General features: G+C 36.2%; 1 protein-coding gene across 2 annotated transcripts in view; it reads right to left on the bottom strand.

The window, feature by feature from the left end:
- The window catches only part of TBC1D32 (TBC1 domain family member 32), a 170,609-nt gene that overhangs the window by 71,172 nt on the left and 82,901 nt on the right, over window positions 1-16,536 (bottom strand). For both annotated transcript variants that reach the window (XM_037520316.2, XM_037520315.2), the window contains one exon: window positions 252-374. In XM_037520316.2, coding sequence (XP_037376213.1) covers window positions 252-374 — 123 coding nt within the window. The remainder of the gene's footprint in view (window positions 1-251; window positions 375-16,536) is intronic.

A 16,536-nucleotide genomic window follows, 5' to 3' on the forward strand; every position in this document is an offset into this window, starting at 1 on the left:
CAAACAACTAAAACAAAAAAATCTTAGAAAGCAGTCCTCTGTAAGCCCTAAGAACATCTATCACAATCTTTCTGTGATGTTTATGAGATAATTGCTTTTCAGTCCGCTGTTATTTAGAGCTACTGAATTCAGATAGAGGAGAAACATTAAACACACTGAATAGAATATTACTTTCTAACAGAGCATCTGTAAAGAAATCTGTTGTTATCATGTCTTAATAGTTTTTTTTGTTGTTTGTTTGTTTGTTTTACCTGTGGCTTTCAGAGGTCTCTAAGACATTTTCTTCTTGAGCATTCAGTAACATTTCAGATACTTGATATTGAGCCTCTAACAGGAGAAGAGTGTCTAGATCGCAGCATATCACACTTAATAACCTATATAAATAGGAAATAAAAGGATAGATTTTAATAAAATAATCCTAAAGTTTGTAAACTTGCTTGGAGTCTCAAAGTAATATATCACCTATACATGGAAATACACATTTTGTAAGAAAAATCATGTAGTTAAGACTAATTATTTTAGAAGTATTTTTAATCATTTTGAATAGTAATCAACTTCACAAACTCTTCCTATTGAAATGTTATTAAAAGATCAAGGGTAATTTCAAATCTTTATTTTAAAAATATTAGCTAAATCAAAACGAACAGTAAATTTTCTTCTCAACTGCTACGTAATTTAAAAATTCATTAGGGAATATTAACAAATCCATTAAAACTATAATTTCTACCACTTTTCATTCAGCAATTAATCACAGAAAGAATAAAAGAATTATTTTGCCACCAGTTCAGGAAATATTGATTAGGTAAATGTCAATGGCTAACTTTATAATTGTTGTATCAAGCTGAGAACACCTAAACATATTGATCTCTCCTAAGTTTACTAGAAGACAGACAAGCAGAAATCAAGTGGTTGCTACTGTGATAAAAGAGGATGCACACTGCGCTATCTATGAAATACTATTGCCAAGATAATTGAACCTCACTATTAGTTTATAGAAAATACAAGAATCAGAAAAATATGCTGAGACCCCCACAAGGAAGAAATAGTCAAATTTAGAAATGGAAACATATTATTAGATTACTTCTTCAAGAAAAAAAAATGGCTTAACAGGAGGGACTAAAAGAATTCGTAATTTTTTTACCAAGAAAATGGGAAGATTTTGTTTTGTTTTGATTTCAATTTTAGCAAAAACTGTACAAGTATATTTTTGAGTCAGAAAAATATGGGATAGGTACTATATAAAGAAGATCAGAGAATCAGCATTTGGGTAAGATGTTTAAGTGGCACCGTGGTAATTATAAAAAATAGGTTCTTCTGTGTTAGAGATACATACTGAATCAATCATAGGTAAAATGACATTGGAAATTTGCTTTATTTTTAAAAAATGAATATAGGAGGTGAGATTTAAAACTAAGGTTGAAAAATACTGATAACTGATAAATACGAGTGATGGGTACACAAAAAGTTCATTATACTATTATTCATTGAAGGTTTTATATGTTTAAAAATTCTGATTTAAAAAAGTATATAAAAAGATAAGGTGTAGGAGATAATGGTTGGCTATGGTAGATTGAGTCATTAGGAAAGGTTTCTCTGAAATGTGGCATTTGAGGAAACAAGAAATTCCAGAAGAACCCAACCTTCTGATCACAAACACATCTACTGATATATCTTAGAGATACATTCAAACATGAGCACAGTGATCTATGTACAAAAATACTTATTGCAGGGAGGTATTTAAATGTCTTGGTTTCATTTTTACATGGTATACTATGCGTTTTGATAAAAAACAAAACATTCAAGGTTATTAAGTAAAAAAGGAGAGTCACAATGCACTATGTATAGAGGTCTTTGAATAAGAAATGGCAAAATATTTGAATGTATACATAAATACATATTAGACTCAGAATGAATAATTTTACGTGCATTAGAAAATGTTATGTAAATATATCAAATCAAGACATTATAATCTACACAATGTTAGATATTAATCATAATCTCAGTAGAAAATAATTTAATAAAGCAATGATCTCCAATAAACTCTCTACACAAAGTAGAGATACATAAAAAGAGAGAAGAAACAGCAAAGCAATCAGAAAAGAAAGCATGAACTGGCAGAATTAAGGAAAGAAGTACAAGAATTAAACTGTTATAGAAATAAAGCACAATTGGAAATGGCAACAAAAGAGCAGACATTAAAAATATAAATGGTACAGGGGAACAAATGACAAGAATGTAGAAAATACAATGGCAATAAAGAGATTACACTATCAATTTCTTGAAGAGAGAAATGGAATACTTAACACCTTTAAAGATATTAGTCAAGAAATTCTTTCTGAAATAAAAGAAGCCCTGAATTGAAGTATATAATAAATACACACATATATATATAAACACAAGTATGTAACACTTCCCAGTGTAAACTAAACCATAAGAGTCAATACTCTAGTAAAATTACTGGACTTAGAGAGAACCATTAGGATATTTATGGGGAAATTTCAAATCACTATAAGTGTGGGTGGGCATCGGGAGTATATCAAGCTGTTCTCAGGTATATCCACAGCAACATTCAATAGCAGAAAAAACAATGGGACAACACTGGGAGAATGCCTAACACCATCAGCTATTAAACTATTACAAAGCTGTAATATTTTTTAAAAAGTGTGGTAATGACACACAAAAGAAAATCCAGGGCCTTCCCTGGTGGTGCAGCGGTTGAGCTCTGGGCTATGAGGCTGCCCGCAGCCTCTGCAGCGCTGGTTCGTTCCCCGGCTGCCGGCGAGGGTCCCACCAAAAGAAAAAGAAAAAGAAAAAGAAAATCCAGACATAGATTCAAACATATCAAGTAAATTTTATATTATGTCAAGAGCAGATATCCAGCTTAATTGAATATGTGAACCAAAAGGAAGAAATATCATTGATGACTAGCAATGTTCTATTAAAAAATAGAAAAGATCAAGTCATCAACTAAGATATAAGGCTTTAAGTTATTTAGGTTTAGGGAGAATCTAGTGATGTTCCTACTTTCTTTACATTACCTAATCAGTGAACAGGTAATGAAAATGACCTTAATGTTTTCTGGTGTATGACTTGAAAGAAGGGGTCTATCGGATCTAGATGGACAATGAAACGATCCAAGGAGAATTGAAGCAACTTAAAAAGCAATACATGCCTGGACCAAATTTTCCTCATTAGAGAATGAACAAATAAAACCTTAACAAATGATGTAAGACTTTTAAAATCCTGCAAGTACTAAGAATAATGTAAAGCTTAGAAAATTGGATCCTACAGTAAATTTAAAGACTTGCACATGATGACCAAGTACAGTTCATTCCAGGAAGAAATATACAATTTAATATTAAAACATCTCCTGATGTAATTCATAACATCAATATGCAGTAGAAGAGAACCATATAATCATTTGACCAGGAGCTTAAAAGCTACTTGACTTAAGACCCACCATGTATTCTCTATTCCCTGTCCTCTAAAATATTCTAAGTTAATTAAAGATAACTTACTTCATTAATTTGATTTTAAAAACAAATTTATCTCAATGTAAGAGCTAAAAGCATAAACAGGAAATGTAGTCCCATTAAGGTGATGAGGAAGGGAAAATTGTCCATTACATTATTCAACATCATTCCAGAAGTTTAAGTCAATGCAAAATAAACAAAAAAGGAACAGCAAAATAAAGAGGCATGGTGTCTGAAAGAAAAGAAAATGTTGCTTACTACAAAATGGTAAAACTCTATTTGGAAACCAACACTTCTTGACATAAAATTTAACTTAATTTTAGGAGCCATGGTTGAATACCTAGTAAGTCCCAATCACTGTAAGTCCCAAATACACAAAAATTTTGGCTGTATGAAAGGCAAAACACTGGTGGAGGGGACTACACAATGAACAACATAAAAAAATTAAACAAAACACAGCAAGAATACAGCTAAAGCAGGGAAGTGAATAGGGACTTCTAATAGGGGGCAGTAAGGCTAGATCACAAGCCAATTTTAAATAAGTTAGGAAAGACATCAATAGGGTGACACTTCAGTAAGGCCCTAAAAGAAACAAGAGCATGCTATGAAGTTATCTGGTGTAAAAATGTTTAGGGCAGAGCACAACTCAAGCAAAGTAAAATGAGAGCATACCTGGCAAGTTTGAAGAATGATAAGGAAGCTAATGTAGTTAACGTGGAATAAGCAAGGCAGAAGTAGTAGGAGATAAGGTCAAAGTAATATTGGGGGCCCAGATGACACAGAACTCTATAAGATGGTTAGGATAACTCTGAATTTTTCTTTGCTGACATGAGAAACCACTAGAGTATGATTTCGTCCTACTGAGAAACCCTGTAAGTATAAGACTGCGATGATCTGATTTATGGGCTCACTCTGGCTGCTATGTACAGAATAGGCTAGACTTATGCAGGGGAAGAATTAGATGTCATAGCAAAAAATCTACAGCATTAATTTACATCAGCTTAAAACAGGATAGTGAGTAGAGGATAGAATAGCTCTGTGGTAGATAGACTCTTAGGCATCCTCTTGGTGCTCATGCGCATGTGATTCCCTTTCTCCTAAAGGTAGGCAGGGTCTGTGTATTTACAATAAACCAAACTCAGAACAACTCAAAAGTCCACTAACATTATAGCAAAACACAGTATTTCCACATGAAAGAGTACTATACATCAATGAAAATAAATTAAAATATGTGAAACAGTCATCTTAGAAAACATAATGAGACACAGAAAAGGTCAAATCAGATAAAATAGGATAGACAGAATATAACATTAATGGAAAGCATAATTTAAAATATTCTTTAGGAATACATGATTAGATAATATACAAAGTAAACCCCAATTTTAAGTGCTATAAAAGCACTATTGGGAGCAGAGAGGGAATCATGATCAAAAAAATACATAGTGGCTGGAAGTTCTCTCCATTTGCTTGATCGGAATTATATGAGACATTTATTTTACAACAGTTTGTTAAGATGTATGTTTATATTTTACTCAATATTTATATTTTTAAGACCTCATAAAAAAGTTATGTGTTATGCTAGGATGGGTAGTGGGGAAAATATATCATATCTACAAGGAGTATAAATGTATATTCAACAAATGAACAAACTCAGAATTTTAATAAAAGAATACATAGTTTAATGATTATGTATATTCTTGCAAGACTTGATAACTTATGCCATTCACTACTCAATTATGTAATCATCTAATAAACAGATCTTAATGGCTTATTAATTATGCCAGCATATTTGTATAAGCTAGCAGCTATACTAAACAAGGAATAGAAGCCATTTGAGTTTTTAGCCTAACCATAATATTAGGACTAGGTTTACAAAGTGAATAGAAGGGTGCAGATTGCCACACTTAAAGACCAATGAGCAGAAAAATATTTTTCAAAACTTATATATTTTTAGGTTCTAAAAAATATCACCAAGTTTAGTTTTTGTTAGTTCCAATTTCTAAAGTTATGGAAAAAATCTGCTGCTTATTTCATATATAAAGCAATCTGGTTATATCAAGAAGTATTCCAGGGCCTCCCCGGTGGCGCAGCGGTTGAGCACTGGGTTGCAAAGCTGCCCTCAGCCTCTGCAGCACCGGTTCGATCCCCGGCTGCTCCCCGGCCACCGGAGGAGGGTCCCACATGGCGCGCAGACCTCTCCTGCCGCCCGTTGCTCCCCTCAGCAGTGTACTTCGGTCCTTCCGCCTGCTCTGCTCCCCGCTCTGGCTCTGGTGAATTCTTTCACCCTCCCGCACTTCTGACTGTAGCCAGTGCTTGTATAAATAAATAAATTAATTTTAAAAAAAATTTGAAAAAAAAAAAAAAGTATTCCAAAGAAAGTTGATTATCCAAGATAAATGCAAATTCATTGACAAACTAAATAAAAGTTTTGAAGGTATATTTTCAGTTTTTTTATGGAAAAGGGTAAACTATTAATAATTTAGTTTTACATATAAAGAGTAAGTACACAGGTAAATTTCAAAAGTGTGTCTGTGTTTGTATATATGTGTCTCACAATACAGTCAGAAATAGATTGCTTTCACTTACCCCAGACACAAATATTCTTAGGTTATACATATATTTTATTTTTATCAAAATAAGAGAAATTTTTATACATCAAAAGACATAACAATAAAGACCTCAGCTTTTCCTTTATTTCCTACTTCATACAATGAATATACGTACAAATATTACTTATATGTGATTGAGAATGAACTGAGAAGGAATGAAATTTGTGCTAACACTGGAGAGATTCCAGTCTCTGTTAAGGAAGAGGGTAGGAGCATTTTGTGAGTAGGAAATTATACTGTGCAAGTGAAAAAGAATGTTATCAGTATTGCTGCTGTTTGGAGCTTCAGAGTTCTAAGGTTTGAATAACTCATTATTTAACGTGCTTAAAATACCTGGCACATGGTAAATATAGTTGTATGTATTTGTCTTTACCATTATATTTTTGCAAGAACAACTGTGAGATAAATTGTTAGATATCTAGGAAAAACTAAGCAAATAAAAAAGTGCCTTACTAATGCCAAAAAGAAAAAAAATTTTGAGATGAAAGGAAATCAAATCATATTATATATCTTGAACTAGAAGAGAATAACATTTAAGACACAGAAGACAAAAGCAATTCCCAGGATAATGGTGAAGGGAAATCTCAGGAAGGTTGACATATATGGCCCAAAGATCCTCTGGTGAAAATGAAATAGGGTGATATATAAGTAAAAAGGACAAATGATTACCTGATGTTCCTTAGCTTATTGAGAATTTATGTTTTCACATATATGACAGGATATGTTCCCTGCTCTCAAGAATTTGAAAATCTTGAGACTATAAAATATGATTTTAAATATTGATTGCAAGGTACTTTGGTATTTCTGTTGTAAAGGACTATAATGCATGGGTTAGGCATTACATTCTCTGGAATCAGGATACATGGATTCAAACGCCAACTTCACTATTTAGTCACTTCAAACAAATGACTTAACTTCTCTGTGACTCTGAGTCATTTGTGAAAATAGAAATAAAAAGAGTACCTATTTCATGGGGCTGTTCTGAAATTAAAAGACTTAAATGTGAAATCAGTATCAGGGACATAATGAGTACCCTATAGTGGTTAAGCAGTAGCAGAGGTATTATTTTTAAATATATATGCATAATTATATATAGCATATAGTATTATGCATAGTATTATATAGTATCTAGTATTATGTATCTAGTATTATGTATAGCATATGGTATTACATATAGTTTATAGTATTACATATTTAGGATAGTCTATGAGCTTATTATTGGTAGATGCAGTAAAAATGAAGCAGAAAAATCATGCAATTATTAAATTCAGGAAAAATACTGGGAAAAAGAAATACAGTCATAGTATATTATATGGTTAATAGATGAGTAATATTTATATAGATCTTATATGTGTGCTTTAATACATTAATCAATAAAGCAGAGAGAAGGAGAAAGCAGAGGAGAGCTAAATACAAAACTTCTAAATCTCTAAAAACAAGAGAAAAGGTCTAAAATTCAAAAATTAAAGCATGTAGTATAAACATTTAAAAATCTGGAGGTAAATACCCTAAAACACAATTCGAGGAGTAAACAACGGCAGTCTGAGGAGAGGAACTTGGGAGTGAGGAAGACTGGCCAGAAGATTATTCCTCATTCTTAAAAGTTTTCCATATTATTTGACTTTTTCGAACTATGCACATTTATACTTTAATAAAAATAAAAAAGGTGCTTGGTAGATGTCACATAGACCATAAACTAATATTTTCTTGAGTTTGCTCTGCCAATAAAGGTAAATACAGATTCTGTGCTAGAAGCAGAAAGTAAATCTAGTAGACATAGAATCTGGACCTTTATTCAGTCCTTTGGTCTTACTCAAATAGATTAAACAAAAACAAATATGTGTTTTCTGAGTTCCAAGTTGTCTTTAAAATTCTGCCTTATTGAACTGATTTGTAATGTAATGAAGTAAACCAATATGATTTAATTTTTGTCATAAAGGAAAATATTTTGGGTAAAAAAGTTATGAAAACTGAAATAAAACTCCTCCTTCCTGTGTAAAGGATTTAGGTTTAACATAGAAGATTGGCATTACTTACTTATAAAAATGGAAATATATGTAAGTCAGTGTATTTTTTGTGATTAAAAAAAATCAAAGCAGAGTAATATTCCATTGTGTATATGTACCACATGTTCTTGATTCAGTCATCTATTTTTGGGCATTTGGGTTGCTTCCACAGCAGAAAAAAGACTAATTAATACAAAGTAAAAATCAAAATCAATAAGCAACTATAAACCAGAGACACTATGGGTCGGGGTGGGGGAGGGAGAGGAAGGATTAGGGTCAAAATAAGGGGGGGTGTGCAATTGCATGGAGAATATAACCAAAATGAAAATGCATACATTGTACAAAAATGAAAAATGATGTAAGAATTATATAAAATAAAATATTAAAAAAATCAAAGCATACATAGAACTCTATGGCAAAGAATTATTAACCATGGTCAGTTCAGATTTCTAAGACTTACCTATATATCATTAGGAGCCCTAAAATATAACTGCAGAACTGAGGTTACTAGAGGGAGAGGGGCAGGACAAAAGGGAGAGGGAATCCAGTGGTCTATGGTGATGGTGCTGTGATGGTGGTGGGTGTTGTGTGGTAACTTACTTTTGAAGACGTATTAACCTTTTCTCTAAATCATATACAATATTATAAACAATGTTACTTCACTAAGAATTAAAATTAAAATTAAAAAAAAATCTAAGTGGTAATTGCTCTAAACATCTAGCAATATATTGTCACACACATTAAGAATGTTAACATTAATATTCATTTTATATTAGTGGTATAAATTTATATGATCCATTATAGTTATTTATATTATATAAATACACTAATTAAGGGCTATTTAGGCATTGGAAATAAAACACTCATAGCTTGTTATTCTATAACTACAAATAATTTACAAACAGCCAATTTATCACTTTAACACTATGCATCTCCCCAGGAGACAAGTCAATATATCTTTAAATATGCACCACTAAGCATGATTAGCATAACCTAGTTATAATCAATAGAACAGTCCACAGTCAGATTATGTTTGTTATCAATGTGATCAGAATATAAGGTGCACCTTCTTACACTAACCATGCTGTGAGTGCTCTGTGAAGTCCTGTGTCAGTGCTGTCCTGAGGAAAGCCCATGTCCTAAGCAAACCAGGATGCTAAGAGCTTTACATTTGATCCTTATGCCCAACTATCAACAAAAAGATACAGACATTGTTTTGCCTCAGATGCAAAGGGAATCTCCCAGTTTAAAGGGGAAGTGGACATTTATATCATTGCAAAGTTGGATTTTAAAATACCACATACTTTTTCATCACTCAGTCCTCCCATCCCACACCTCTGGCCTGCACCCCAGTTCTTGTATAAATAAATGAATCTTTAAAAAGAAAAAATCAAGGCCCCGCCCTGGTGGCCCAGAAGTTGTCTCAGCACTATCACTGTTATTACCTAAGTTCGATGCCTGTCAGGGAGCTAACCCACAAATAGTGCAGCAGACTGCTCCTGTCTGGCCTACTGCTCCCCTCAACAGCGTATTACAGCAGATCTGCCTATTTTGCTCCCCGCTCTGTCTCTGGTGAATCCTCTCACCCCCTGCACCTCTGGTCTACATCTCAGCTCTTCTACACAAAATTAAAAATAAATAAAAATTGCAAAATCATGACTTAAAAGTCTGTAATTGACTAATTCTATAAACCTTAGGACCAGGAATTTAGAATTTTAATGCTTAACAACAAAATACAGTATACATGGAGTCTGGAGCAACACCTCATAATCATACATTTTAGTAGTTCTTCAACAAAAGATACTAATATTCAAATTAGACAGGTTAAATAAAACCTATAGTCTCACATGATTTCATGTCAATAGGTACACATAGCAAATAAGTTAGAAATTCAAATTAGAATCTGTGACACTTAAGGTAATACCAAGTTAGTATCCATTATAACACTCCTAAGTTAAAAAGAAATTTGTTTCTTTAATGCTTAGCACATAGAAATTTATCTTAAAAACACAACATTACTGAATTTCAATTCATTTCTGCATATGAAAGTCAATGTGTCCTTAATGTGAATGTTTATTTGTACTATTTGAAGGAATACAATTTTAGAAATTGAGACTAATCCCTTTGTTTTGAAAGATGTCTTGAATATGGTGAATCACCCAGGAGTTTACTAATAACCAAATCAAATCTTACCAACAGAAGAATAACAATTCTGTTCTTAATCACTATATCCTTGGAAATGACAATTTTTAAGTATCCTGTCATTAAGTGTGAACCGGTGCCCCGGTTATCTGGAATGATTCTCTGCAGTTTAAACCTAGCTGCCTGTCATCTCTATTTGAAGGAATTCCAAACATGTTCTTTGTTTGTCTCATACATGCAGTTACAAATCTCTTCTCTATACCCTGTCACTCACGTATTTCTAACATTCTAAATACTTCTCTATAATTTACAGAATTTGTTGCAATGCATACAACTTTTCTACAAATTAAATTTTTTATGAATGCTGCAATCAAATACATTATACATAGGTATATCTTACTTAAATTTTACTCTTCTAACACAAAAGATTTCTTTCTGATCAGTACATACAAACTAGCTGGCCGAAATGAGATGCCCAATACTCTGCCTGCTGGTCAAAATCAAGAGCCATGAATTATGCACACAATTACCACCATCCCCAAATCTTAGTTTGATTTTGATACTCACATAAACATACTGAGAAGGGGAAAGGGGAGCAGGATCAGTTTGTCAATACCCCTTTTTGAGCAGCACAGGATGAGGGACGGTGTGAAGAACTTGCATACTTGCTCTGGGCACCAAATTCCTATCTCTGTGTCAGAAAGTACTCTGGGATCACTGAAGCTGGAGGTTAGCTTGGACTATTGCAAGTGCACACAGTGTAAAGGTTTTGGGACACAGTGAGTATGCTGAACTTGCATGGTATACAGATCCAAATGCCCAAATAAAATTTAGACAAATGACCAAGGAAATTTTAGGGATAGATATACAGATAGGTATAGGGTGAGTTAATAACAAAATGAGAAAAGAAACTACCACAGGAGGAAAAAAAAATAAGAAAAAGGATAAAGACAGTCTGTAAAATTCAACTGAAAAGTAGAGGAGGATAAAGAAGAATCAGCAAAAGCAACTTGACTAAAAGATTCAAGAAATGAGAGAGAACAAAGTTCAAAAAGACCCCCCTCCCAAAATCATATAGTAATATAGTACTTAGGAATGCAATAAATATTTTCTGAATGAACAAATACATGAAAGGAAAAAGTATAAATAGTGGGTAGAACATAAAATGGTATAGAAAAATAGTATAGAGAGGTCAAGTAAAATGAATCATAAAAAGAACAGAAATACAAAAAATTCAACAAATGGCCATTCTTTATTAAGCCCATCTTTAAGAATTTGTTGTGCAGAGCCTCCCTGGTGGTGCAAGAGGCTAAGCACCTCACTATGAAGCAATCTGCAGCCTCTGCAGCATGAGTTTGATCCTGGCTGGCCAGGGAGCAGCCCACATGGTGTAGCAGACCTCTTATGGCTCGTCCTCTGCTCTGAGCCCTCAGCAGTGTGTTTTGGTCAGTCTGCCTGTTCTGTTCCGTGCTCTGTCTCTGGTGAATCCTCTCACCCCCCTGCATCTCTGGCCTGTACCCCAGCTCTTGTATGCACAAATAAATAAACCTTAAAGAAAAAAAGAATTTGTTGTGCAAAAATAATTATGGGGGTAGACACATTCATAGATATAGGTGATTTTAAAAAGTTAATCTACATGTCTAAAACCAGAAAATAGGATTTCATCCATGTATTGGAATATTATTCAGTCTTTTAAAATTACTCTATAGATGAACATAGGTATGAAAGAATTTAAAACAAGCAAGAAAGGAAACTTTAAAGCAACATAACTCCTGTTTTTCAAAAAAAATATTTGCAGCAAAGGTTGAAAAATACAGGCTTAATTGGACTAAGGTAGTTATTCAATGGTAGGATAATGAGAATTATTTTATTTTCTAATTACTCTATATAAACAGGAATTCTTTGAAGAATATTGACTTAGTTCCTGATGTTTTCAATTAGGAAAAAATCATTTAGGGCCTCCCTGGTGGCACAAGGGGTTAAGCACAGCACCATGAAGCAATCTGCAGCTTCCACAGCACAAGTTTGATCCCTGGCCGGCCAGGGAGCAACCCACATGGCACAGCAAACCTCTCCTGACTCGCCCGCTGCTCCCTTTAGCAGTGTATTTCAGTCAGTCTGCCTGTTCTGTTCCCCACTCTGTCTCTGGTGAATCCTCTCACACACACACCCCCACGCCGCATCTCTGGCCTGTACCCCAGCTCTTATATGCAAAAATAAATAAATCTTAAAAAAAAAGAAAATATCATTTCATTACTTTCTTCAATTAACTTCATAAAAGAGAATTAAATATTGGATATGTTTGTATGTCTGTTCATGCACATGTATATACAAATTATAAAATGTGGATTTAAGCCAGTTTATAATTTCTGTTATTGAAAAGATTATAAGAGATAATTTTGAAATTATTACTTATTACTAATATTAATCAAATTTAAGGATAGTTAACATCTGGGTAACTGGGAATAGAAAATTTGGTGATTTGTTTAAAGGTTATTAATATTTTTCTATGTTTTAGAAAATGAAACCATTTCTAAAGTGAACTTATTTTTTAAACAACTATGTATAATTTACTTTTCCTCTTAAAATTATCTTAAAGGTCTGACTACTACAAAGATGATAGTTATGCATAAAGTTTCATTATACTGTGTATAAAATTTACTGTTACAGATAATGTACAATAACTGAAACAAGAAGTCATTAATTTTAAAGACTATTGTGCAAATATAGATTCTGGGGTTTTGTTTTGAAGAAAATTAATAAATAGGCCACATTAGAGTTTCAAATGAAGAAGGAAAAGGTTTTAGGAGAATTATATTAACATTTCCCTAACCATATTAAGTTTTAATGTATATCTTTTTTTTTTTTTTTTTTTTTAAAGATTTTTTATTTATTTATACAAGCACTGTGGGTACAGTCAGAAGCGCGGGAGGGTGAGAGAATTCACCAGAGCCAGAGCGGGGAGCAGAGCAGGCAGAAGGACCGAAGTACACTGCTGAGGGGAGCAGCGGGCGGCAGGAGGGAGAGGTCTGCGCGCCATGCGGGACCCTCCTCCAGTGGCCGGGGAGCAGCCGGGGATCGAACCTGCACTGCAGAGGCTGCGGGCAGCTTGGCAACCCAGCGCTCAACCGCTGCGCCACGGGGGAGGCCCTTAATGTATATCTTTAATTAAGAATTACTACATAAGAATTAAGTTGTTAAAAATAAGCAATTCTACAGTCTAACTAAAACTTGAATGGTAATTTGATATAAAGAAAGCTATTGGGCCTCCCCTGGTGGTGCAGCAGTTGAGCGCTGGGCTGCAAAGCTGCCTGCAGCCTCTGCAGCACCAGTTCGATCCCCAGCCGCCAGCAAGGGTCCCACATGGCATGCAGACCTCTCCTGCCATGCCCGCTGCTCCCCTCAGCAGTGTATTTCGTCAGTCTGCCTGTTCTGTTCCCTGCTCTGGCTCTGGTAAATTCTCTCACCCTCCCGTGCTTCTGACTGTACCCAGTGCTTGTATAAATAGATACATAAATCTTTTTTTTAAAAAAAAAAGCTATTAAATGAGGGGGCGGAGCAACATGGCGGCGAGGAGACGCTGCGAGTAAGATCTCCCATTAAAAAAAGTGAATAGGGAGGAAAAGCGGCAGGTCCCAGTGAGAACTGGGACACGGAAGATAAACGGGTGACGCCAGCGAACTGCCCGAAGAAGAAAGTGGCCATAAAAGAGGACTAGAAGGGAGGGAAGCGCAGAACCCTGCTCCCCTCCCCCGCCCACAGAGGCGGCACTCTCCGACCGGCAGAGAGGAGGAAACAACAAACCAAAACAACCAACAAGAACAAACGACGCAGCAAGCGGGACTGTGAGCGGAAAGGAACTATTGCAGCCACCACACCCCGTGAACGGGAGCTGAGGCGAACCCTGCAGGATCCGCCGCGGCGGTGAGCGAACGGCTCCGGGCGCCATTAGAGAAGAACAAAGACCCCGGGAGACGCGCACACAGCCCGGGCTGCCGGTAAGCCTGCGCGGGAAACGCGGCGCGCCTGGCGCGCTTGAAAAGCAAGTGCAGACCGGGATCGCGGCTGCCCAGGTCCCCGCGCCTGCGACCTAGGCTTGCGGGGAGACGACCTAGGCTTGCGGGGAGACGCACGGAGGTCCTCACTGAGGTGAAGGTCCCTCCCTGAGTAAGCAGGAACCAGGCGCCCAGGCACTGGAGCCGGGTGCAAAAGGCGCCATTCCCGCGCCACTGAACTGGGCTACAGCCCGCGTCCTGGACCTGAGGGCTTTGAACTGAGACCCGGGGCACGAAAATTCGGGGCGTGGGTTCTCCACGACGGTGGGGCACAAGGCAGACACAGCACCCCAAAGCTGTTGAGGTGTACCCTACCATTCCCGCTCTGTTCTCTGTCCCACGGGGTGGGGAGAGGCGAAAAACAGCCCCCCAAGGACAATAGGAGAGATCTCTGGCGCCACCTAGCGACCAGGAAAAAAAAAAGTCACTAACACCCTATAAAACAGGACATTTCTTAAGTCTGCTTGAAAAGGGCAGAAGGTTTCTGGAGGACCCAGTGGCCAGCCGGGAAGTTATTCCACGCCAGGCCCCTTCCGACCAGCAGTCTGAGCCCACAGAGGGAGCAGGCACCCACGTCCGGGGCAGACCGGGTGCGCAGAAGAGTGTGCCTGAAACCGGAGGCGCAGGGACTGCATCCCGCTTCGCCATTTGAGAACAGGGACATTTCTTCAGTAAAAACTGCCTAAAACCAGCAGAAAGCTCCCCCAGAAGACAGAGATGGCTCCTGGAAGAGCCAGAGGGGAGCGGAGAAGTTCACCCAAGATGTCAGTCAGTCCGAGCAACACAGTGTCCCAACGCATACGACAAATTAGAAAACAGACAGTAGGGAGTAGAAGAACCACACGCAACCTAAAAACTCCTCAGGAAAGAAGCACACCACAAAAAGAAAACCACTCCCCAGATTGCAACGACAGCAACTTGGAAGAACTTCTGAGCCTTCCAGAAAGAGAATTTAAAATTGCCATGATTAAAAAAGTGATAGATCAGAAGAAGGAAATTGAGTCCCTAAAGAGGGAAGTGAGAGAAATGCAGGAGATCAAAGAATTAATGGAGGAACTAAAGAACTCTGGGAAAAGCAATGAAAGCAGAATAGATGAAATGGAAGAACGAATAAGTAATCTTGAAGACACAGAAATAAAAAGAACCAAAACAGAAAAGGAAAGAGAAGTACGAAGGAAAAAGAATGAAGAAAGACTTCGGGAACTATCTGACTCCATGAGGAAAGGAAATATAAGAGTTATAGGAATTCCAGAAGGAGAGGAGAGAGATGTAGGAACAGAGAAAATATTCATGGATATAATTGAAGAGAACTTCCCAAATGAGAAGAAGGAGCTGAAAATTGATATACAAGAAGCAAGAAGAACACCAAACTTCCACGACGAAAGGAAAAACACAGCAAGACACATAATAGTAAAGCTCCCAAGAATCCAGGACAAGGAAAAAATAATGAAGCTGACAAGAGGGAAGAAACAGATAACATTCAAAGGAAAACCAATCAGGCTGACATCAGACTTCTCTGAAGAAACACTACGGGCAAGGAGAGAGTGGAGGGACATAGTCAACAGACTCCAAGAAAACAGATGCCAACCAAGAATACTCTATCCCGCAAAGCTCTCTTTCCTCCATGAAGAAAGAATATGGACCTTCCCAGACAAAGAGAAACTCCGGAATTTCATTGCGACTAAACCCCCACTCCAAAAAATACTACAAGGAATCCTAAAGCCAGAACCTCAGAGGGACGAATAACAACGAAAGAAGACCAAAAAAAAAAAAAAGTTATTAAAAGAATAAATAAATAAAATCAAAGGAAAGACAAACATAATGGCAAATACAGATGCTAACATATCAATATTAACTCTAAATGTAAATGGACTAAACTCTTCAATAAAAAGACACAGAGTTGCAGCCTGGATTAAGAAACAAAACCCAACCTTTTGCTGTCTCCAGGAAACACATTTAGCTACAAAAGATAAAAATAGGCTCAAAGTCAAAGGATGGAAAACAATCCTACAAGCAAATGGGCCAAAAAAGAAAGCAGGAACAGCTATACTTATATCAGATAAAACAGACTTCAAACTCAAAAAAATAAAAAGAGACCCCAATGGTCACTACATTATGATTAAGGGGACAATACTTCAAGAAGAAATAACACTCATTAACATATACTCACCAAACGAAAGAGCACCAAAATATATCAGACAACTGTTGTCCTCTCTGAAAACAGACATCAGAGAAAACACATATGTAGTGG

The sequence above is a fragment of the Talpa occidentalis genome, unplaced genomic scaffold, assembly GCF_014898055.3.
Source record: "Talpa occidentalis isolate TD23 unplaced genomic scaffold, MPIMG_talOcc4v2.1 talOcc4.2, whole genome shotgun sequence".
Lineage (NCBI taxonomy): Eukaryota > Metazoa > Chordata > Mammalia > Eulipotyphla > Talpidae > Talpa > Talpa occidentalis.